We start from the raw sequence: 23,689 nt of genomic DNA, 5'->3' as shown, positions 1-23,689 counted from the left end.
TGATGAAGCCTCCTAATGCATTCTGATGCATTTCTCAGAACATAATCGTAACATGTAGGAAAGCATTTTAGGAAATGAAGTCTGTTTATTTGTTAGTCAACCAGCAGCGTCTACCAACCATAAAGAGTCTCTGACTGTTCAGTTAGGTACTGTATAAGTTAAATAAAACATACAGATGAATCTCTTAAGTTTAAAACATTTTATTTGGGAAGCAAGAATTGCAATTTGGGGCATACACGCAGACTGGGTTGTCTTGAGTGTATCTGAAGAATAAAAAGAAGGTTGTAGGTTTTATAAAAAGGAGAAATGTATTGTTTTGAAAGAGAGGTCATTGGCACTAGTAAAGTCTTGAAGCTGGCAAGCTCTGATTGGTGAGTGAGTGACTGCAGTGGGAAAAACTAGTTTTAAGACTTTTAGCAGCTATTAGGTAAAGCTGGTTTCAGGTTACAACAAGTATCTGCTTTCCTTTTCGTGCACGAAGGGCCCAGATATGATGAATGCTTTGCTTGACTTCTTTGATGTCCTGAACTTACTGTAGGTCTTTATTTTTCTTCAGTTTGTTCACTATAAATTTTGCTCGGCACTTGTGTTCCATCTTGTTTACTTTCTTCATTGCATCAACAGTTTTATTCTATAGCTATCACTGGTATTTGACAGGTTCATTTCTACATTTTTCAAATTCAGATTAATTAACTTTTTACACCAGCTGCTTTGTGGAATGCTTTTAGTCCACTAATCTTGCGAGGATTGCACTTTTTAAAGTTTTTATGGCATTTGGATTTATAGAATCTGAGCACTTTGTAATAGTTGCAGACAACATGCCATGGGCAGGGTAGATAAGTCCCAAAGGGAAGTAACACTTCCCAATATGTATGGTCCTTAGTGACCAAACACCAAGCTTGCGAGGAAGTCAAGAGATACTTTAGAATCCCATGTTCTAACCTGTCTTTCTTGAAAAAAAGTGATAGATAATTTCTGGGTAATTCAGAGAGAACTTACAACCTTTTCAGCTAATTTTAAAATGAGTTTTGTTTATCAAATTTCTAAATTCACTGGTTTCTAAAACTGGCTTTAAGAAAAGGCCTCAAACTTAGGCAACTCCCAGAAACCACATAACATAGCCCAAGAAGGTACTTCAAGCATCGTAGAGTTAGTTTTCAACTTAGGGGAAACAACAGATTCCACTAAATCCTAAAGAGCACTTTTTTTTTTTTCCAGACAGAGCCTTACTCCATCCTCTGGATAGAGTACCCTGGAGTCATAGCTCACAGAAACCTCAAACTCTTGGGCTCAAGTGATCTTCTTGCTTCAGTCTTCTGAGTATCAGGGACTACAGGCACTTGGCACAACACCTGGCTAGTTTTTTTCTATTTTTAGTAGAGACGGGGTCTTGCTCTTGCTCAGGCTGGTTTTGAACTCCAGAGCTCAAGCAATCCACCTAGCTCAGCTTCCCAGAGTGCTAGGATTATAGGTATGAGCCATGGTGCCCAGCTCTGAAGAGGATTTTTTTGTGAAAAAGGGCCTGGTATGCTAGTGATTAGACTCCCAAGACAATTCCACATTATACTAGGGAGCCTTAAAAAAGTTTGTTTTATGAGTAGATGATGGCTATGCTCACTGACATCATTACCACCTAACTCTTATAGTATAACTAAAGGCACCAAAGAATAAGATACACATTTTTACTCACATAGTAACCAACACAACTGCCAGCTTTTTTTACCCAGAAAGAATATTTTCAAGAGGCTCAGAAAAACTAAACATTAGAAGATTTAAGAGTATCAAAAATTTAATTAAAATCTACTGCACATTTTCTCCATACATGAAAGGTACTAAATAAATTACATTTAGGTGTCCTATATACATATATATAATATATATATATATTTTTAAATCAGATACTTCCCTTTTAAGAGAGAAGTTATTTAAAATGAGGAACATGGGTAAAGGATGAGCTATATATCTAACTCAAATTACATTAAAAGCCAAATATAAACAGAAGTGAAATTTTACTAAAAGGAAATAAATACTCCCTATTCCTCTCCCAAAATAGGTAAAATACACTAAAGAAAAAAACCTATCTGGATTGAGACACTTTCTTACTTTGATATATGTAAATAAAAATAAATTCCATGTTGTCTAAATTTTTAGGGTTATATAATTAGAAATATATATTCTACTTTTATGGGCAGGTCAGCTAAGGGAAGTAAATTAGCACAATCATCTGAATTGGTTGTGTACATACTGGGCAGGGCTTATTCCTTTTCTTTAGCTTCTTTACACATGTAAAGCATGCCATAAGATGTCCTGTTCTGCTGTGCACAATGCAACCATTTTTAGGTTGGCCTTGGCAAATCACACAAGGTTCAATGGCTTTAAGGGGAAAGCTGGATTCTATACTTTCTTCTTTGTCTTGTTTTTTTTCTTGCTCTCAAACTCTTTGACATCTTCTTGGTTGCTACAAATAATGCTATTAGAAGTTGATGGCTGAAAATAGTTCTCACTTTCTTGTTACTAGGAGGTTTGAGTGATTTTATCATCATTTTCCTTCACAGATTGACTCTTTGGAATCACTCACTGTAGTTTTTTATTTTTCGGCCTGGGCTGGGTTTGAACCCGCCACCTTCAGCATATGGGGCGGGCGCCTTACTCCTTTGAGCCACAGGAGCCACCCCACTCATTGTAGTTTTTTTACAGTCCGGAACATGAAAGCCCTCTTCTGCTTGTGTTGAGTTTTTTAGTTTGGCTTTCTCAGAGATATCCCCTCTATCTTTTTCTTTATCTTCAGGAAGCTAATTCTCACGAAGGGCCCAAAATCTGTTGTAATGTGGTAGAAGGGGCGGATTCATTTCATTGCATGAAGTACATTTCCAATAGAAATTTCAGGATCTTCTTTAAATGAATGTTATCACTCTCCTTTGCTTGATACATAGTTACTCGGTGCACCTTATCATCATCTTTATCTGAGAGTTCTTGTCCTTCTTCACTAAGACTATAATCTTCCGAATCAAGAGATTCAACTTCAAATTTTACACTAAATTGATCTGAAACTGAATCCTGATCCAGCCAGTCATCTGAATGTTCACTTCTACCAGCATCAAGATCCGGATTTGATGGCGTCCCTGTGGACTCACTGCTACTGCTGCTTTCACAGCATATCTCCCCATCACGCAAAGAGCCAGGCGTTCAACAAAGGAAAGGGAAATGACATTTTCTCTATTGTTCACCAGACCATTCATCTGGATTTTCTTCTGTCTCACTAATTGCTCTCCTTCTAGATGAGGCAGATGGTCTAGACACCAAATTTGAAGATGGTTTCTCTTCCTGTAGCTCTTGCGCAGGATCCTTTGATCACTCCCGCCTTCAACATGACATTTGTTCTCACTCGCAGATGTACCTGAGTCTGATAATTCCTGCTGATGGACTGCTGCCAAATTTCTGTAGATCATTGTATATATTTTCCTGTGCTCTTTCACAGAGAAGCTTGGCGCTCCAAACAAATCTAGATCATTTGAATATACAATATGTTGTTTCTTTTTTTTTTTTTTGTAGAGACAGAGTCTCACTTTATGGCCCTCCGTAGAGTGCCGTGGCCTCACACAGCTCACAGCAACCTCCAACTCCTGGGCTTAAGCAATTCTCTTGCCTCAGCCTCCCTAGTAGCTGGGACTACAGGCGCCTGCCACAACGCCCAGCTATTTTTTGGTTGCAGTTTGGCCGGGGCCGGGTTTGAACCCACCACCCTCGGTATATGGGGCCAGTGCCCTACTGACTGAGCCACAGGTGCCGCCATTTCTTTTCATCATATAATCGTTTCGTCATAATAACTGGCTAAGATAAAATAATAACCTCTTTCATTGTGTAAGTGTCTTTTTGTGCACCAACAGACTTTAACAGCTTTAAAAGCAATGGTTTTGGTCTAACCAGCATCTCCTATTCCTAAGCTGGAATCTGTGAGGTGGTTACATCAGTAGACCCAGACATGTTGGTATTGCACAGTTGGCTTGCGGGGTTTCTCACGCCTGAAGTTACTGGGGAAGGGGTGTTCCTTGAGGGTCCCCAGTTCTCTTCACCAGGCGGAAGCCTGACGTCCTGGGCCTCAGACCATTCCACTCTCGGGGCCCAGCCCGCGGGGGAGCCAGAAAGCACTAGTCCGGAGAGGAAGGAGGCTCCTGGAGGCAGGACCTCGGCAAGTGGGGTCAGGGCCTCCCCTCCAGTTGGGCATCTAGTTCCATCCACCTTCCAGTCACACAAGGCCGCGCCGGCCCCACACGGAGCGGAGACCGCCCCCTACCGTCCTGAGGGAAGGCGTGTCTCCCCTCCCCCACCCCGCCCCCAGCCTTTCCGCGCGTGCGCGCATCGGAAAAGTAGCTTTGAGATGGGTATTGAAGAATGAGAGCAGTTTTGGCATGTGGAAAGTACAGCCTGGGCAAAGTAATGGAGGAGGGAAAGCAGGTTTATCTGAGTGTGGAGATTTGGTTCTCTTGGTGAACGTCTACTACCTGTATCTTTCATCTTTCCCCTGGAGCTGGTCAAGAGCCTTCGCAGCTTGTGTGGGTCCCTCTCCCTTCGGGCCGTGTTCCCAGCGTCCCCCGGGGTGGGTGAGGTGCTGCGCCAACCGCGCCTTTCAGAGAAGAAATCTGCGGGCTGCTGATGTGGGGGAAGGAGAGCTGCCTTCGAGGCTAGAGGGTGGTGGAGGTCTAGAGATGACATTGCTTTGAACCACCTCTCTTTATTTTAGAACCTCCTTTACTCCATTTCCAGAGATATTGGTGCCCTAATTCCTGAGTTTTTTTGAACATTTTGTCTTGTAAATAAGAGTAGTTCTTAATTTTCTAAATTATTGAGTTAGGGTTTAGTTTTTAGGTATCTTGAATTGGTTATTGCTCATCCGTTTTCCCTTCTAGCTTTATATATTTTGTTTTCAATTATCACCTCTCTTTTCTTTAGGCTTTATCTTTAAAAAAAAAAAAGAAAAAAACCTTTAATGTAAAAAGGGGGGGATTCAGGAGCAAATGAAATTAGATCTGTGTTTCAATATGCTGTCTTCACCCTGACCCAAAAGATCTTTATTTTATTTTATTATTATTATTATTTTTTTTTTTTTTGCACTTTTTGGCCGGGGCTGGGTTTGAACCCACCACCTCAGGCATATGGGGCCGGCACCCTACTCCTTTGAGCCACAGGCACTGCCCAAGATCTTTATTTTTTAAATCACATTATAGTTAGGTTCGTTACTTTAATGAGAATCTACCTCTTTAAAAAAATTCTGTGCTGGCTATGAATTGAAATAATGAGACCAAAACACTATTGGTATGTTTTCTTCTGATTTGTTACCTAAGAGCCAAAGAAATGTCTGAGGACCAGGAATGTTTTAAAGTCCCTGGAAAAATTGAAAGAATTCTGCTGCGATTCTGCCCCTCCTCAAAGTAGAGTCCAGGCACAACCACTTCAGGAAAGATTTGCAGTTCTGCCAAAATGCACTGATTTCGATGATATCACTCATCTGCATGCAAAGAATGCAGTTTCTTCTGAAAATTCCAAGTCTCAAGCTAATCCAAAGGTATGTAACTGCTATATAGATGAATGTCCAGTTACCCAGAATAGTACGTTCTGTGGGGTTACTCAGAGCTTTGATTCCCAAACTTGGCTGATCATCCGATTTAGCAGAGTGACGACCCTTTGCTTTTTTAGTTTAGTTTTTTAAATCCCTGGAGATTCTGATTTACTGTGTTTTAGGGAGGAATGAATTAGTTTGTATTAAAATGAAACTAAACAAAAGCCTTCCAGGTAATTCTACTATACTGCCTGGATTAGTAGCCATTGACTTAGCGGGGATTCTTTATTGGTAATTAATACAAACATAGTTTCTTATAGATTCCCTTAAGTTTCCGTGATTTAGCATGGCAGATCATGACAGACAACTTACATAGCTGTTTTGAAGTTTTCAGTTGAAAGCTTGGCAGATACAAAGTAAATTCAGAGGATAGCCAAGGGCGTATGGGCTTTGTGCTTCTTCCATTGTTTCTTGTGTGACTTTTAATGGTTTTCATCATTGCAAAATCAGGGAATTTAACTCTTGTTCCATCGTTGAAACCTGTAAGTTAGAATATTGATTGGTTCTCAAACTTAGCTCTAAAAAAAATAAATAGAATTCCTTGGAGTACTTAAAAAAAACCACAAACTGGTATGAAGAACCTTCCCTCTGAATCTTATTTAATTGATCTTCATGGAGGATTAAGCCTGGGTAGTTTTTAAAAGTTCTCTTTTTATTTTAATGTCTAGTCATGGTTGACAATAATTGAATTAGGCAGAGGTCCTCAAACTTTTTAAACAGGGGGCCAGTTCACTGTCCCTCCGACCGTTGGAGGGCCGGACTATAGTTTAAAAAAAAAAAACTATGAACAAATTCCTATGCACACTGCACATAGCTTATTTTGAAGTAAAAAAACAAAATGGGAACAAATACAATCACACCACCTCATGTGGAGTTTGAGGACCCCTGAATTAGAGGAATGGTTCTATATATGTATCTTTGTGTGTATAAATATTTTTGAGTCATTGAAATTCTAACAAAAACTGTGGCTTCTTTCCTCCGAAAATACTTGGGCCAATGTAATTTTGCTTTTAGTTTTCAAAAGTTCATATACATTCCTTCTTCCCACAAAGTCAAAATCCATGAACAACTCCCTCAGCCAGGCTAATTGGTTGACTTACACATCATGAGGGGAAAAAAGTGTATTATTATTATTTTTTTTTAATCTCTTCTAAGAAGCCGTTCATCTGAGTGTAGTGGCCATAAAGTCTGTAAGTATAGTCTATCTATTAAAGCTTACTTTGATTGAAGCATTTACCCCAGGGCCTTAGAGGAGTGTATTTACTGTTGCTTTACACATAAATGACCAATTCGGCATTTCTGCATCACAGGAAATTAGAAGTAACCAGAATGAAGGGACACCCAAACACAGTACATGGACATTATTGTAAGTGATAAACTATTCCATAGCATGGAAGGACACAGATGAAGGGGAAAAAACCTACTGAATTCATCAGAGAAGTGGCTTTGTCAGGACCATTAGGGTAGGGTCAGCAACACCATAGCTCTGGGTATGTTTTGAAATTATTCTGGTTACTCTGAATTGTCAACAAGGTGACGTTGAGTGCAGCATGCAGTCTCCGGGAGTATAAAAGACGATATATCTGAGAAGTATTTCTTTTTTGGGGGGACAGAGTCTCAAGCTATCACCTTGAGTAGAGTGCTGTGGCCTCACAGCTTACGGAAACCTCAAACTCTTGGGCATAGTGATTCTTTTGCCTCAGCCTCCCAAGTAGCTGAGACTACAGGTGCCTGCCACAACACCCAGCTATTTTTTTTTTTTTGTTATTGTTGCAGTTGTCATTGTTGTTTGAGCTGGCCCTGGCTGGGTTTGAACTTGCCAGTCTCGGTGTATGTGGCCTGAGCCCTACCCGCTGGGCGCTGTCCTCTGAGAAGTATTTCTATGCAATTAGTTTTAAAAAGTTCTTTAATATTCAAGTATCCAGTTTGATTTATTTGCTAGTATTCAGTATGAATAGAAAATTTTTTTTTCCTAGAAGCCTGTCTCGTTTTTTAAATGAATAAGGTACAAAATAAGAAAAACTTTTTTCCAGGAATTATATTTTTATAAGTATTGATTAACTTTTCTAATATATAGTATTCCTAGATTTTACACAGAAGTCATGGAAACAAAATAGAAAATCCATAAAAATTAAGAGCAAATGAATGTGTGCTTGGATCTGGTACAATGACCTACCTTCCTCTTGCTGCACCTCTCCATTCCTTAACATCTTCTTTTGGCTAAACCTTAGAGATTTGCAGGACTACACTATTCAATAAATTCTCTTTGAAAAGTTACTAATCTTTACTGGCTGTCCCTGTTAAGCTGAATTTTGTAAACATTTGGCCACTACGAGTACATGTTTTTGAGTTTTATTTAGGACTAAGGCTTCCCTTCCTGGGCCAGTTGACTTTCTTTCTCCTCTCTTCCCAAACCTCACTAGTCTTTTAGGCCATATTTTTTATTCTAGAGATAGCTGGGTAAATTTTTAGTTGTTAGTAGTGACAGAGTGACAATTCAAAGTTGGATTTATCCTATAAATTTGTCTCGTTTTACCCTTTTCAGGATTGAGCCTAATAAGCAAGGAATTTTACTTTAAGCTGTGAATCGGAGTTAATTAAGCATCTCATCACAGGAAGGCATGGGGAATAGGAATACTGATATTGAAAATGTAGACCTGTGCCTTATATTTTCCAAAACCTCTTTTTCATATTTCTAAAATAGTCATAGTTCTTTCTTAGAATTAAGATTTTAGAATATACTGTCTTTTAGAGTGCGCTTGGAAATGTAATACTAAATGCAGCTTTATCTGGTGGCGTGCTTACCAAGCAACTGTGCTCTGTAGCTGCCTCCTCCTGAGAGAGCCAGATTCATGCCCACTGCCCTTTGTGTATTACATTGCTGAGAATAAATAATACAAAGAAAAGAAATGTTGCAAGTAGATTTAATGAAATCAGATTTTGAAAGAAGTACATAAAACATTAAAATGTTATACTTTCAAAATTTGCTTAGTTATGTAAAAGTTTTGCCAGCTCATAATTTTTTTAACCTTTCACTTCGAAAAAATTTCTAACCTATAGATAACTTGCCTGGATAATATAGTATGGTTCCTTAAACTTTTTGTGTAGATTGACCAAATGTTATCATTTTGCCAAATTTGCATTTTCTGTTTCTAGGAACTTCTTATTATGGTGAATACTCTTTAAACTATATAAATCTTTTGGTTGCCAGGACAAGACACTGTTTGAAGTTAGTCAATTTGGATCATCACATGGCAGTCATGAAAATTTACAGAAAACTTCTGATTCTAAACCGCCTAATAAACGGTCCAAAAGCATCTACACACCATTAGAATTACAATACATAGAAATGAAGCAGCAGCATAAAGATGCGATTTTGTGTGTGGAATGTGGATATAAGTACAGATTCTTTGGGGAAGATGCAGAGGTAGGTTGTTTCAAACACTATTTCATGTTTTTCTTGTTCAGCCTTAGATATTTTTCATTATTTTTATTTCATTTCCTAACCTTAGGTAAAAGCTAATTTGATTGACCACCCTTTAAAAATGCTGTCATACAAAGCAAAAGCTAAAAATAAGCACAAGAAACTTGGTGAGAGCCAGACTTAGTAGGGGAGAAGTGCGGGGTCTCCACTGGAATGTTACTGCTTATTTTCCATAGTGCTTGGTCAGTACTTTTTATCCATCAGAAGTTTATTGGATGAATCCATTAGTGAATGAACCATAAACACATAAGTGTGTTTTCTAATGAAGACTCAAACAAGAAAAAAATTTTGAGATGTATGGCAGTTCCTCTGCTTACCCTTAAAATTTGTGAATTTTCATAGCTAGTCTTTTTTTTTTTTTTTTTTTTAGCGATAAGAGTATCACCTTATCACCCTGGGTAGAGTGCTATGGCATCACAGCTCACAGCAACCTCCAACTCCTGGGTTTAGGCAATTCTCTTGCCTCAGCCTCCCAAGTAGCTGGGACTACAGGTGCCTGCCACAACACCTGGCTATTTTTTTGTTGCAGTTTGGAGGGGCTGGGTCTGAACCCACGACCCTCGGTATATGGGACTGGCGCCCTACTCATTGAGCCACAGTGCCACCCACATAGCTAGTCTTAATGGAAGAACACATTCACTCTGCCAGCTATCTGTGCTTGAAGTTTTACTTGTCTCTGTATATCGGACAGTCATCTTGCTATCTTAGTTTAAGTTAGGATTGTATTTAATTTTGATGTATTTAATGTAGGTATTTAAAAGTGAATTGGAACAATTAATGGGCAAATGTAAAGAAAGCATTGCTGATGACATCTTTGTTAGAAGTCATGGATGATGGCGACGGCTCCGTAGTTTTAGGTCTAGGCGAATTGTATGACATCAGAGAGTGATGAGGTATCGTGTATGTTGCTTTGTGGCTGGCAGGTGAAGACTTAGCCACCTCTTTTTCTTCCAGTTTCCTAAATCCTCTGATGGCAGGAAAGTGGTATTATCTGAGTTGGTCGCATTATGCTGTGCTCTGTATTATGAAATTACCTGTTTTTTGAGGACAGGAATAAATACATGGCCAGCACCCTGTAGGCGAAGGGGAGAAGGAAACCAACACGGGTGTCCAACATTTTTTTTCCCTCTGCCCCATGTTGGAAGACTAAGAGTTGCCTTGGGCCACACATTAAATACACAAACACTAATGAAAGCTGATTAGCAAAAAGAAAAAAAAGATCTGTGAATACTTTTCTCAATATCTGACACCACAGCAAAAAATTTCCTCACAAAATCTGCCTGTGGCCTGCAGCCTCAGGTTGGACACGGCACTGCTGGTTGGGCAATGTGAGTTCCATTGAGAGTTCTGTGGCTCTGGAGGGCAGTGTCAAGCCCTGGTGCTTTCTGCAGTCAATCCAGGGAATTGGATGGTGCTGATTGGTTCTATATTTCTTTTTCTTTTCGGGGTTAATAATTTATTATACAAATTGAGTTTCACATGATGGGATGACGTTAGCTTCTCCAGGCATGGGAACTTCACAGATGAAGTACAGTTTAGAATCCATTTATGTTGCTTTCACAGCTGGAATTTTTTTAGATCTTAACTTGAAGTATAAGATCATTGAAGCAATGCTTCCATATGTGACCAGTACACAATTCATTCTACCTGTGAGAGTATAAGAGTTGAAATATTTTTCAATACCAGTGAACTCGAATTGGGCATCAGTTTCTGGACCTGCCATGATTCCAATCTTACTAAAACCACAAATTCTCTCTCTCTCTTTTTTTTTTTTTTTTTTGAGACAGAGTCTCGGTATGTCACCTTGAGTAGAGTGCCATGGTGTCATAGCTTACAGCAATCTCAAACTGCTGGGCTCAAGTGATCCTCTTGCCTCAGCCCTGCAAGTAGCTTGGACTATAGGTGTTTGCCACAACGCCTGGATGTTTTTTATTTTTATTATTTTAGAGACAGGGTCTCACTCTTGCTCAGGCTGGTCTCAAATTCATGAGCTTAAAACAGTTCTGGGCCTCCCAGAATGTTAGGATTACAGGCATGAGCCACTGCACCCGGCATTTGGTTCTCTATATTTCTATCAGTCATTCATCTTTTTTTTCTTTTTTTGAGATAAAGGTTGACTCCGTTGCCCAGGCTAGGGTGTTGTGGCCTCAACCTAACTCATGGCAGCCTCAAACTCAGGGTTTAAGTGATTCTCCTGCCTCAGCCTCCTGAGTAACTGGGACTACAGTCACCTGCCATAGCACACAGCTAATATTTCTATTTTTAGTAGAGATGGGGTCTTCCTCCTGCTCAGGCTGATCTTGAACTCTTGAGCTCAAAGGATCCTCCTATCTCAGCCTCCCAGAATGTTAGTACAAGTGTGAGCCCCTGTGCCCAGCCTCAGTTGTATACCATTAGTTATCTAACCAGACCGGGGTGCGAGGGGTTCTCTCCTTACGTAGTGGCTTCATTCATTATGTATACTCTGTAGTGTTTTCTAAATGTCAGTTATTTGCACATGCCATGTAGCAAAACCTTTCCATTATAGTCTCATGCTGTCTGCATTAAATAGTCTTTGTGTAGGGAAAGTTCAGTTCTTTTTTTTTTTTTTTTGAGACAGTCTTACTTTGTTTCCCCGAGTAGAGTGCTGTGGCATCGCAGCTCACAGCAACCTCAAACTCTTGGGCTTAAGTGATTCTCTTGCCTCAGCCTCCCAAGTAGCTAGGACTACAGGGGCCGGCCACAGTGCCTAGCTATTATTTGGGTTTTTTTGGTTGCAGTTGTCATTGTGGTTTAGCAGGCCCCGGCTGGGTTTGAACCCACCAGCCTTGGTGTATGTGGCTGGTGCTGTAACCACTGTGCTATGGGCATCGAGCTGAAAATTCAGTTCTTTAATGTTTTGGTAGTTCTAAAGACATAGAAGATCAACTATATTTTTCTGCATTGTTTATAGATACACATCTTGGCTCTGGAGTTAGCCCATTGGAATTGCCAAAAATAGAACCATTTTTGGCTTCTTTCTATACGGGGGATGTCTTATAAACTTCTTACTGATATGCCACACATTTAGATAAGTGTACAAATCCTAAGTGTATATACCTTGATATATTTTTAACAAACAAATTCCACAGAGAGAATCTTAAAATAGAAATTTATTGATATTATCTCTTTTACTTTTTAGATTGCAGCCCGGGAGCTCAATATTTGCTGCCATTTAGATCACAACTTTATGACAGCAAGTATACCCACCCATAGGCTGTTTGTCCATGTGCGCCGCCTTGTGGCAAAAGGATATAAGGTCAGCTTTGCCATTAACTTAGGGGAAAATGAAATTGGGATTCTCTTCCGGAGTGTGAAAATATGTTTTGGAAGGTAGTAGGGAGGCTTTAATTGGTTTTAGAAATTAGCATTTTGGGGAAATGAAAATATTTCATAATTATCAGCATATATTTTCTTGAGTTTTTAACATATTATTTGTTATTTAAGATGAAATGTTTAACTCTGTGGTAGAGTATTTCTTAGTGATTTATCCACACTTGTCAGTTCCTTTTGGTGCTCATTGCTTAAACCCTACATGTGGACATTTATTGTAGATTAATTTATTTATGTGTTTAAACATTTTTGTTGAAGGTGGGAGTTGTGAAACAAACTGAAACTGCAGCATTAAAGGCCATTGGTGACAATAAAAGTTCACTCTTTTCCCGGAAATTAACTGCTCTTTATACGAAATCCACACTTATTGGAGAAGATATCCTTTCTGAATAGGATTTTTTCCTCTTAAATGGTACAAATGTTTTGTTTTAAGATGGCAGTTTTTGTTTTAATTTTCCTATAGATGCCTTTTGGATAAGATGAATTTGTTTGGTTATGGTGTGGTTACTTGAACCCTTGATTAGCTGTGCTGTTGAAGAGGGAAGGATAATGATGGCTGGACACAAACATTTTTCAAATATAGTGAAAGGAGAATTTGTCATACTTTAAGAGCAAGAAAAAGTGACCATAATAAAAGATGATTTCAGGGCGGCGCCTGTGGCTCAGTGAGTAGGGCGCCAGCTCCATATGCCGAGGGTGGTGGGTTCAAACCCAGGCCCGGCCAAACTGCAACAAAAAAATAGCCGGGCGTTGTGGCGGGCGCCTGTAGTCCCAGCTGCTCGGGAGGCTGAGGCAAGAGAATCGCGTAAGCCCAAGAGTTAGAGGTTGCTGTGAGCCGTGTGACGCCACGGCACTCTACCCGAAGGCGGTACAGTGAGACTCTGTCTCTACAAAAAAAAAAAAAAAGATGATTTTAGGATACTACTGACTTGAAATTATATCTTCTTTGGACCATTTGTGGGCAGTGGTTATGTGCTTAGGGCCTATGAGCTCCCCAAGGTCTTCTCAAAATAACTTGCTAATTTCAAAATGTGAAAAAAACTACCCAAGTCAAAATTAAGATACAATTAAATGCCAATAAATTATAATAGTAGGCCATCTTCATTAATTGTTAACTTCATAAAAATTTTATTACTTTTGAAAATGGATTGTACACGAAGTGTTCTCACTTTGCGAGAATCTTCAGTATATATAATTGTTGCCTCCAAATTTATAGTTGTTCATGAAGTCAGTATATTACTTGAAGCAAAATAATTTCAAAAGGAAAATTGTAAAATTTTGTCAATTTTAAAAGCAAAAAATTATATCTAAAATGAGATAAGACTACATTTTAAAATGTTTATTATAGGGTGGCATCAGGTCTCTTATAGTAAAAAAATATAGAGATAAGATAATCTTAAATGATGGTGTGTGAAAGTTGTTATTTCTGTTATGGCTTGTTACAGATTTGCTTAATTAGAGATGTTCTTAACTTCTACCCAAATTCTAAGGGCTGTTTTGTTCCATTAATACCATAAAGAGGGAATGGTTGTAACTCAGAATGGACTCTAAACCATTATTAGCCTTGTGTTATTCTAAGCAGATCAGGCTGAAAGAACCTGGTAATTTTATTTTTTCTTTACCCTGAGCTTGAGTCTCTTATTTGAAGCCTATCCTAAAATAAGGCACCTCTTGGCTTTTCCTTTGCTGCTATTACAGCTCTTATCTCCTAATACCCAGATTGGATGTACTCATACTGACTTTGTCAAAAATCAGCTTCGATCATTGAGAATTTAATTAATTGACTCACTTTATACACACATATACAGATGTGTAAACAAATACCTGTATGAATGTATTTATGCTTCTATTTTCTTTTGTCTTTAAAAAATTCTTTTGCTATTTCTAGGAGCATTAGCCACTTTAAATAAAGAAAGTAATTGACAGCATTTTAGTGTGTTAGTTCTTTGAGATGTGGAATTAAATATCCTGAGATTGTTAAAGTCCCAGCATGGTCCAAGTGAAGGAATGGGTTAGTGCTGCATATTTGGGCTTTAATAGGATCTGATATATTGTGCTAGACCAGTGAAAGTGAGAAGATGATAGTTACCTGTCTTCATGGTCTTTATAGCTTAGGGACTGTCAGGCATGCAACTATGATCAGAATAAATCAGAAGAATGAATCCTGGACAGAAGATTTTTATAAAGAGCAAAAGTACTGGGTAAAATGAACCATTATTTTAAAGGAGAAAATAGTTAATATTAATGGGAATTTAGCATATATTTTTCTTTAATTCTTATTACATGTGAATCCTCTAATCAAGCTAGATGATGCTGTAAATGTTGATGAGATAATGACTGATACTTCTACCAGCTATCTTCTGTGTATCTGTGAAAATAAGGAAAATGTTAAGGACAAAATAAAGGGGAACATTTTCATTGGCATTGTGGTAAGTATTTTGTAGGTGAAGAATGAATGATGTTTGTGGTATCTGTAAAGGTGAGTAATGTATGGCTTATAAAGTAATTGTGCTAGAAAAACATTTTCCACGTGATATGTGTTAAATTACTAGTTACAGTTTTCTCACATGGCTGCTTAGAGCGAGCGGATAGTTTTGGTCCATGTACTCTAGGAGTTAGGGTTGAAGATAGACACGGTGATGGGTCTGCATGTGGGCAACATGCGAATAGCAGAATAAAACCCTAAGCTAGGCTCGGCGCCTGTAGCTCAGCAACTAGCTAGCAGGTTCAAACCCAGCCCGGGCCTGCCAAACAACAATGACAACTACAACCAAAAAATAGCCGGGTGTTGCGGCAGGTGCCTATAGTCCCAGCTACTTGGGAGGCTGAGGCAAGAGAATCACTTGAGTCCCAGAGTTTGAGGTTGCTGTGAGCTGTGGTGCCACAGCACTCTACTGGGGGCGACATAGTGAGACTCTGTCTCAAAAAAAAAAAAACCCTAAGCTAACACTTGCATGGGTAGCACAGTATTTTACAAATTTCCTCTAGGGTTGAAATTAAACATGAATGATTATGGGATTATTATATCTAGATTTGGAGGAGGGAATAGTTAAAGGGAAATGGTAATTGGCTAATACAAAATGCTATGTAGGCTGGGTGATGTGGCTCATGCCTGTAATCCTAGCACTCTGGGAGGCCGAGGCTGGCAGATTGCTTGAGCTCAGGAGTTTGAGCCAGAGTGAGACCTTGTCTCTACTAAAATAGAAAAATTAGCCAAGAGTTGTGGGGGACACCTGAGGTCTTAGCTGGTTGGGAAGCTGAGGCAGGAAGATCACTTGAGCCCAAGACTTTGAGGTTACTGTGAGCTATGATGACCTGGCGTTCTACTGAGGGTGACAATAAGTGTCTGTCCCCCCACCAAAAAAAAAAAAAAAAAAAAAACCAAAACGCTATGTAAATTAATATTAGGAATATTTACAATCAGTTGTCCAGGTAGATACAATTTGTGAATTGTGGTTTTATTGATCTTCTGGCAATTTATTAGTAAATTTACTTATTTATAGGCTTACCTGATGACAGAAGTGCTACAATAGCCAAGCCTTTGAATTCAGACTACCAGTGCCCAAAAGGTGACTCCTGGGTGTGGCTGAACTCTTAGACTTTTTAGGGCCATTCGAAATGATTTATAGACACCCTATACTGTTGTATGTTAGGCAAGAACAGAACTCTGTTCCAGTAATAACTAATTCTCCTTGTTTTTTCTAATTTCTGTGGTCAGTGACAATATTAGCAAAAATTCTTATAACCTGAATGTCTCCAGTGTGTCTTTTAATATGTTTTTCTGACTGTGTAACTTGGTGCTAACTTGATATTTGCTTAATCAATAAGCCCTTCTCTCAGGAAGTTAGCATTACTATTGGTGTTAGATGGCTCTCTATGATTTTTTTATCCTTGAGAAGCACTTTTATCTACTGCAGTAGATAAAGCTTCAACATATGTATTAGACTATTTTATATTTATCTGAAACTCAATCTAAAGAACAGAGCTGATACTGTGTAATTTCAGTTAGTGTGCTTAGAAATACCTTCTGCTCTACCACCAACATTGACCAGGTGGGTGAACTAGGACTAGAAAAGATGGAAAACGTTACCCTCAAAATTGTTTTAGGGTCTGTCCTTAACCTTGACAGCTATTTTTGTGTTGATGACATCCTGAGCTCTGGATCTAGACTACACCTCTTCTGAGCTCCAGGCTTCTGCATCCAAATTTTTATTGAACAAAGACACTTAGAATTAGCTCTGGCTCCTTAAACACAGTGTGGCTGAAATGAGAACTCATTTTCCTCTACCTCAACACTGTTCTGCCAGGGTTTTTCATTGAGCATGATGAGAGTAGAGGAAGATGAGATCTCCTTCAGCCACACCCAGGAGTCATCTTTTGGGTACTGGTAGTCTGAATTCAACTTTGCTGTTGTAACACTTCTGTCCTCAGGCCCTATGTCTCCAGTCTGGGCAATGCAGTTTTATATAGACTGACTTTAGGTTTTTTGATGTCATGTATTACACAAAGTAATAGATGCTGCAGGGATTACACAATATAGACCATATTTCTGATTAAATAAAGCAAAAGAGAATTTGGCTGATAAATTTGTTACTTGAACACCTGTACATGGCTATTGTAAATGCCTGGTTTCTCTATTGGGATGTAAATTTGTGCATGTGTCCTACTGTACTGATAGTCCAACCATCTGGGCATTAGAGAAGGCCTCTGGGCTAGAATTAAGTCAGTTCTTTGAACTACAAATGAGGGATTTTAAACAATTATAAAATATTCAGATGACAAAATGCATAAACCAGAAACTGACAGGGTACCATGAGACGCTCACCCAGGTAGGAGATAGGCTACTACCTGTAACCCATACGGTCTCTGTGGGTCTCTTCCCTTCAGGGGTAACTGAAATCCAGACTTCCAAGATAATGATTTCTTGGCTTCTAATTCCAGCTTACCACCTTAAACTTTATATGCATACAAACATCGTACGTGTGCTTTTGGGTCTTACTCTTTTTGTTTACCGTTTTGTGTAGGAAATTTCTTTACTTGTGTTTCTGTAAGTCTCTCATTGCTGTGTTCTATTTCATTTCATCATTTATAGTTTATTCATTCCACTGTGGATTTTTTTCTAGTTTTTAGCTGTACAGAGAATGCTGCTCTGAACACGTTTGTACATATCTTCTATTACACACGTGTCCCAGTTTCTCAAGAATGTTCAGCTGAGGGTGGAATTGCTGAGTTACAGGCTATGGATATTTTCTACTTTCCCCGACAATGCCTGACTGTTTTCAGCAGTGGCCATGTCTGTTGACTTCCCATCAGTGGAGTGTGGACACAGGGATTAGTAATTTGTGCTTTTAGCTACTGCAGTCTGTAACTAGCACCATGCGGTTTCATCAGCTTCAGTAGCTGTGGCCTGGGGAGTCAGATTACCTGAGTTTGAACCTTGGTTCCAGTATCCTATGACCTGGAACCTCAGCTAAGTAACTTTATATTACTTCTTCCAAATTATTATCTTTTCCAGTTTATCTTTGCTATTATTGGCTTGGGCCTTTGGTGGGGGCTTTAAGTTGCTATGGTTATTTCACTGGATAGACTATGGTTTTGTTCAAAGTTTGTTATTAAATAAATTTGGCAAAATTTATTTAATTGCAATTATTTTTGGCAAAATTTATACTTTCTATGTATTAGTTTTATGTAATGAAGTAGTAATTTACTACTATTCCGGTGGTCAGTTTACTAGGACCATATCACTTAGTACTTGTAGCGATGATAACTACTATTTGTACAGTACTTTGTGCTTCACAGAGAATTCACATATTTGTTTTATGATTTGGTCCTTACAATAACTCTATGAGGGAAGTGGGGCTGATTTATTCCCGTTTATGGAGGAAGAAACTGAGGCCCAGTAGGGTTTGGTTACTTGCTGTAGTCACTCTGTTAGGTATATTAGATCTAGGATTTGTACCAAGGGTGTCTCTTAAAAATCCCATTTAGCATAGTTTAGATACCTGAAAATCTGATTCATTACGTTTATTTAAGAGTCTTGAAAAGCACATAGGTTTGCAAACTCATTAGAAATGGATTACATGGGCAGCACCAGTGGCTCAAGGAGTAGGTTGTCGGCCCCATATACCGGGGGTGGTGGGTTTGAGCCTGGCCCCGGCCAAAACTGCAAAAAAGAAAAAAATGGATTACATGCTAGTGAGAGTATCATCTTTACTTTTTCCAGGTTTATACCTGTGTATAGCTATGTATATTTTCTGTGACGCTGTATTTGCATCTGTTTTCAGGGAGTGCAGCCAGCCACAGGGGAGGTTGTGTTCGATAGTTTCCAGGACTCAGCTTCCCGTTCTGAGCTAGAAACTCGGATATCTTGCCTGCAGCCAGTGGAGCTGCTGCTTCCATCAGCCTTGTCGGAGCAGACAGAGACGCTTGTCCACAGAGCCACGGCCGTTAGGTGAGTGGTGCATCACTAGAAAATAATACTAATTCTGATGCTTAGATTTAATTCCAAAACTGATACTTGCTGAAGTTGGTAAAAATGGCTTTTACTCAAAAAAATTATATTTCCACTGTAGTAGTGGAATTTTTCATTTTCTAAACTTTTATTTATTGATTGATTGATTGAGACAGAGTCTCCCTCTGTTGCCCAGGCTAGAGTGCCATGGCCTGAGCCTAGCTCACAGCAACCTCAAACTCCTAGGCTCCAGTAATCCTCCTGCCTCAGCCTCCTGGAATTTAAAAAAAAAACAACAATAAATTTACACATACTGTTACCTTAATGTAGGGCTTTAGAAGTTGATCTATTTAAAGGAGTTCTTGATATTATTTAATGATATTTTATAATTATCATTATAAAGAGGTTGACGATATGTGATGTATTTGGTAATTAATCTTCAGTTTTCTGGCGGTAACTTATAGTTCATGTTTTACAAAGTTTATATATTTTGAAAATGCTTTGTACGTGCTGGGAGTTCATTCACGGCTGTGTCCAGTGGTTTTATTTACTAGAGCTAAGATCATACCTCTTATTTATGAAGCAGTGAGCTAGGCATTGTACATACAGAGGAGAAAGATGTGGTTGTGTTGTGTGTCTGGCAGAGTTCACAGTCCATAGGTGTACGTACTTCACTGGACTCACGGGGCCTGGTGTTACTAAGTGCCAGACAGGAGCGTCCTCCTTTGGGAGAGTCCACACAGCCACGAGGAGGGGTCTGGTGGGAAGGAGATGGGGAAGGCATGCTGGGGGGCTCAGGTAAGGAAGACTGTATAATACTGAGGAATTTAGACTTCAGACTAGGTAGGGAAGCCCATAGGATTTTCATTTAGTTAGTTGACAAATCAGAAAATGAAACTGATTTATGAAGTTCTGTATGTTTATCCTTAGAGTTGAGTGTTTGTTCATTTTCATTTAAATTTCATTTCTTTCAAACTGTGGCAAGAATCTTTGATAATTTGCTTTTTCATTATAAAACTAGTATGTGTTCATTTAGAGGAAATTGGGAGTTACAAAAAGAAAGTTAAAAATAAGTCAAACCCAGAAATAATGACTGGTAAACCTTTTGGTGTTTTATTTCCATGTATGTATATCCTTTTTTTTGGTTTATGAGGTTGGATTCGTGTTGCAAAATCACTTTTGTATTCTGTTTTTTTTTAGTAGAGACAGAGTCTCTCTATGTTGCCTTTGGTAGAGTGCTGTGGCGTCACAGCTCACAGCAACCTCCAACTCTTCTGCTTAAGCGATTCTCTTGCCTTAGCCTCCCAGGTAGCTGGGATTACAGGCACCCTCCACAATGCCTAGCTATTTTTTGTTGCAGTTGTCATTGTTTTAGCTGGCTGAGGTTGGTTTGAACCTGCCAGCCTCAGTGCGTGTGGCTGGCACCATAACTACTGTGTTATGGGGCGCCAAGCCTGTTTTTTTTTTTTTTTAAGAGACAGAGTCTTGGGTGGCGCCTGTGGCTCAGTGAGTAGGGCACTGGCCCCATATACTGAGGTTGGCGGGTTCAAACCCGGCCCCAGCCAAATTGCAACAAAAAGTAGCTGGGTGTTGTGGTGGGCACCTATAGTCCCAGCTACTTGGGAGGCTGAGGCAAGGGAATCACCTAAGCCCAAGAGCTGGAGGTGAGCTGTGATGCCATAGCACTCTGCCGAGGGCGACAAAGTAAGACTGTCTCTAAAAAAAAAAAAATGACAGAGTCTCATTTTATTGCCCTCGGTAGAGTGCCGTGGCATCACAGCTCACATTAACCTCCAACTACTGGGTCTAGGCGATTCTCTTGCCTCACCCTGCTGAGTAGCTGGGACTACAGGTGCCTCCCACAATGCCCGGCTATTTTTTTGTTGCAGTTTGGCTGTGGCAGGGTTCAAACCCACCACCCTCGGTATATGGGGCCGGCACCCTACCCACTGAGCCACAGGCGCTGCCCTATTGTTTTGTTTTTTTGAGACAGAGTCTCACTCTGTTGCCCTGGGTAGAGTGCTGTGGAGTCATAACTCACAGCAACCTCAAATTCCTGGGCTCCTGCCTCAGCCTCCTGAGTAGTTGGGACTCGGAGGCTCCCACCACAATGCCTGGCTATTTTTAGAGACGGGGTCTTGCTCTTGCTTAGTCTGGACTTGAACTCCTGAGCTCAAGCAATCCACCTGCCTTGGCTTCCCAGAGTGCTAGGATTACATATGTGAGCCTGGCCTTGTATTCTGTTTTTTTTTTTTATTTAAAAATTCCCTATGTATTTTTTCACTTTATTATAGAAAATTTCAAACATATACAAAATTATATGGAATAGTATAGTGAACTCCCATGAATCCATCCTCATCCATCTACCAGCTTTAGCATCTTTCAACTCCAAACCGATTTCATTTCCCCATACTGCCCTCTTTCTGTCCCTCCCTGGTTTATTTATTTCAAAACAAATTCTAGTGAACATCATTTCATCTGCTAATATTTAAGTAGGTTACTCTTGAAAACAAAACGACTACACAACATTGAGTCATATAAATGGATGATAACTTACCCATTCCCCTTTTGTTCTATTGTATTGTTTTTTCCCCAGTATTACAGATATTGCTGGGCAGTGCCTGTGGCTTAGTGAGTGTGAGTAAGGCGCTGGCCCCATATACCGAGGGTGGCAGGTTTGGACTCAGCCCCTACCAAACTGCAACAAAAAAATAGCTGGGCTTTGTGGCGGGTGCCTGTAGTTCCAGCTACTCTGGAGGCTGAGGCAAGAGAATCGCCTAAGCCCAAGAGGTGGAGGTTAATGTGAGCTGTGATGCCATAGCACTCTACCGAGGGCGACAAAGTGAGACTCTGTCTCTTAAAAAACAAACAAACAAATATTGCTATGGTGAATATCAATATATAGAAATATTTATGTATATTTCTGATTATTTCCTTAAGATAATTGACTGAAAGTAAAATTACTGGGTTAGAGGATATACGCTTTGGTAAAGCTCTTGACTTCTTGGTAGAATTCACAATATCAATTTATAACTTCCACTAGTATAGTATAGAAGGGTTCTTTAAACCCCTGCTTGCGCTGGGAGTGATCGTTTAAATAATCTGCCAGTTGCTGAGATGAAAAGTTCTGCATCCTCTTTATTTTGATCTTAATCCTTTTCTGACCACGTGTTCAAACTTGAATAATTAAACTTCAAACAGTAAACATAAATGGGGTGCTACTCCTAGCTTAAAAAATTAATAAAATCTCCAAAAAAGTTAGAGGTAGACTTTTAAAACTATATGCTCAAAATTTCATGTCTTTGATTTTGTTAATTTTCTTTCATAACTGAATGTGTATTCAATTAAGTTAGATTAACTGAGACTAAAGTCAATCAATTGTATCAACACATTCATTTTTCTTTTTTCTGCTTATTTTTATAAAATAATTATAAATTATTTTAATTTATTATTAATAATTATTTAATTTATTATTAATAATTTTCTGCTTATTTTTATAAAATAATTCATATTTTTATAAAATAATTTTATAATTTATAAAATAATTAAATAAGATACCAACACATTCCACAATGGCAGACGTTCCCAAAACTGTGGCAAGAAGCATTGCCTGTTTATAGTCCTAAATATTCATTCATCACATGAGATTGAAAGACCTAAATTCTCCATACCAACTATATTAATAGTTTGGGTATCATATGTTGGTCTTACTAAACTGAATGATGGCCTTTGTCTTATTTTAATTTGTGTTTCTCTGGTTAGCATTGTGAGTATATCATTTTTCCTATCCTTACTACCGCATGTGATTTTTCATCCTTTGTAATTTTTTTTTGTATCCTTTGTTCATTTTTATTTTAATTGCGTACTGAGTTATGCAAAGTCAAAAGTTAAATATGCATTTTTGTGAAATGTCTATAGCTAATTTATATCTATGGACAGAATTGTAGTAGAGGAGGTTTAAAAGTCAAAGAATTAAATAGCGTGAACTCCTGTGACTTAGGGCTTGGGTTGGAAAACAGGCCCCTCCCCTTGGTGACTTTGAGCAGGTTATTCTGCTGTGTTGTCCTCCAGCGTCCTTTCCTTTAAGTAGCGGTAGTAAGCGTGCTTAGGTCGTAGGATTCTTGTGAGGATTAAATAAGTTAAAATAGGTAAAGTACTTGAAACAGGGTTGGGCACAAAAAGCTCTCCATACATGGAAGTTATTTTTCTTTTTATGGTTCCTGTCAGCCATTAGCACTTTCTTTTTTTTTTTTTTTGTAGAGACAGAGTCTCACTTTATGGCCCTCGGTAGAGTGCCGTGGCCTCACACAGCTCACAGCAACCTCCAACTCCTGGGCTTAAGCAATTCTCTTGCCTCAGCCTCCCGAGCAGCACCATTAGCACTTTCAATATCGCCTCTCCCCATTTCTTTTGGAGTGTCTCTCTGAAGTATGCTGGACCTTCTTATTGCACTCTCTGTGCATGGCCCTTTAGGGTATAATTTCCCACCTACAGCTGTGTTTCTTATATTGTTTTTAGCCCTTGGGGAGTAGTTCTTTTTTTTTGTTTTGAGACGGAGTCTCACTTTGTCGCCCTCAGTAGAGTGCTGTGGAGTCACAGCTCACAGCAACCACAAACTCTTGGGCTTAAGCGATTCTCTTGCCTCAGCCTCCCAAGTAGCTGGGACTACAGGCGCCCACCACAACGCTGGCTGTTTTTTTTTTTTTTTTTATTTTAATTGTTGTTGTTGAAGTTGTCATTGTTTAGTAGGCCTGGGCCAGATTTGAACCCACTAGCCTGGGTATAC

At 39.2% G+C, this 23,689-nt stretch overlaps 2 protein-coding genes and 1 pseudogene across 3 annotated transcripts in view; 1 reads left to right on the top strand and 2 right to left on the bottom strand.

Annotated features, from left to right (window-relative positions):
- MSH3 (mutS homolog 3) overlaps positions 1–23,689 on the top strand; it is a 211,883-nt gene that overhangs the window by 7,922 nt on the left and 180,272 nt on the right. The window contains exons 3-8 of one of the 2 annotated variants that reach the window (XM_053587488.1): positions 5,343–5,563; positions 8,829–9,044; positions 12,262–12,378; positions 12,711–12,830; positions 14,738–14,881; positions 18,737–18,903. In XM_053587488.1, coding sequence (XP_053443463.1) covers positions 5,343–5,563; positions 8,829–9,044; positions 12,262–12,378; positions 12,711–12,830; positions 14,738–14,881; positions 18,737–18,903 — 985 coding nt within the window. The remainder of the gene's footprint in view (positions 1–5,342; positions 5,564–8,828; positions 9,045–12,261; positions 12,379–12,710; positions 12,831–14,737; positions 14,882–18,736; positions 18,904–23,689) is intronic. The other variant, XM_053587499.1, reaches the window with a different exon arrangement.
- On the bottom strand, positions 1,222–4,770 carry LOC128583377 (E3 ubiquitin-protein ligase Mdm2-like; annotated as a pseudogene).
- On the bottom strand, positions 10,605–10,825 carry LOC128583407 (ATP synthase membrane subunit K, mitochondrial-like). The gene has a single exon (XM_053587617.1). The coding sequence runs from the start codon at positions 10,822–10,824 to the stop codon at positions 10,648–10,650; it is 177 nt and encodes a 58-aa protein (XP_053443592.1). The 5' UTR covers position 10,825; the 3' UTR covers positions 10,605–10,647.

The sequence above is a fragment of the Nycticebus coucang genome, chromosome 1, assembly GCF_027406575.1.
Source record: "Nycticebus coucang isolate mNycCou1 chromosome 1, mNycCou1.pri, whole genome shotgun sequence".
In the NCBI taxonomy this organism is placed as follows: Eukaryota; Metazoa; Chordata; class Mammalia; order Primates; family Lorisidae; genus Nycticebus; species Nycticebus coucang.
This window is presented reverse-complemented; position numbering and strand designations above follow the sequence as displayed.

Excerpts from the sequence above, each read along its gene's own strand:
- LOC128583407 (XM_053587617.1), bottom strand. The coding sequence starts at position 10,824 with ATGGCAGGTCCAGAAACTGATGCCCAATTCGAGTTCACTGGTATTGAA.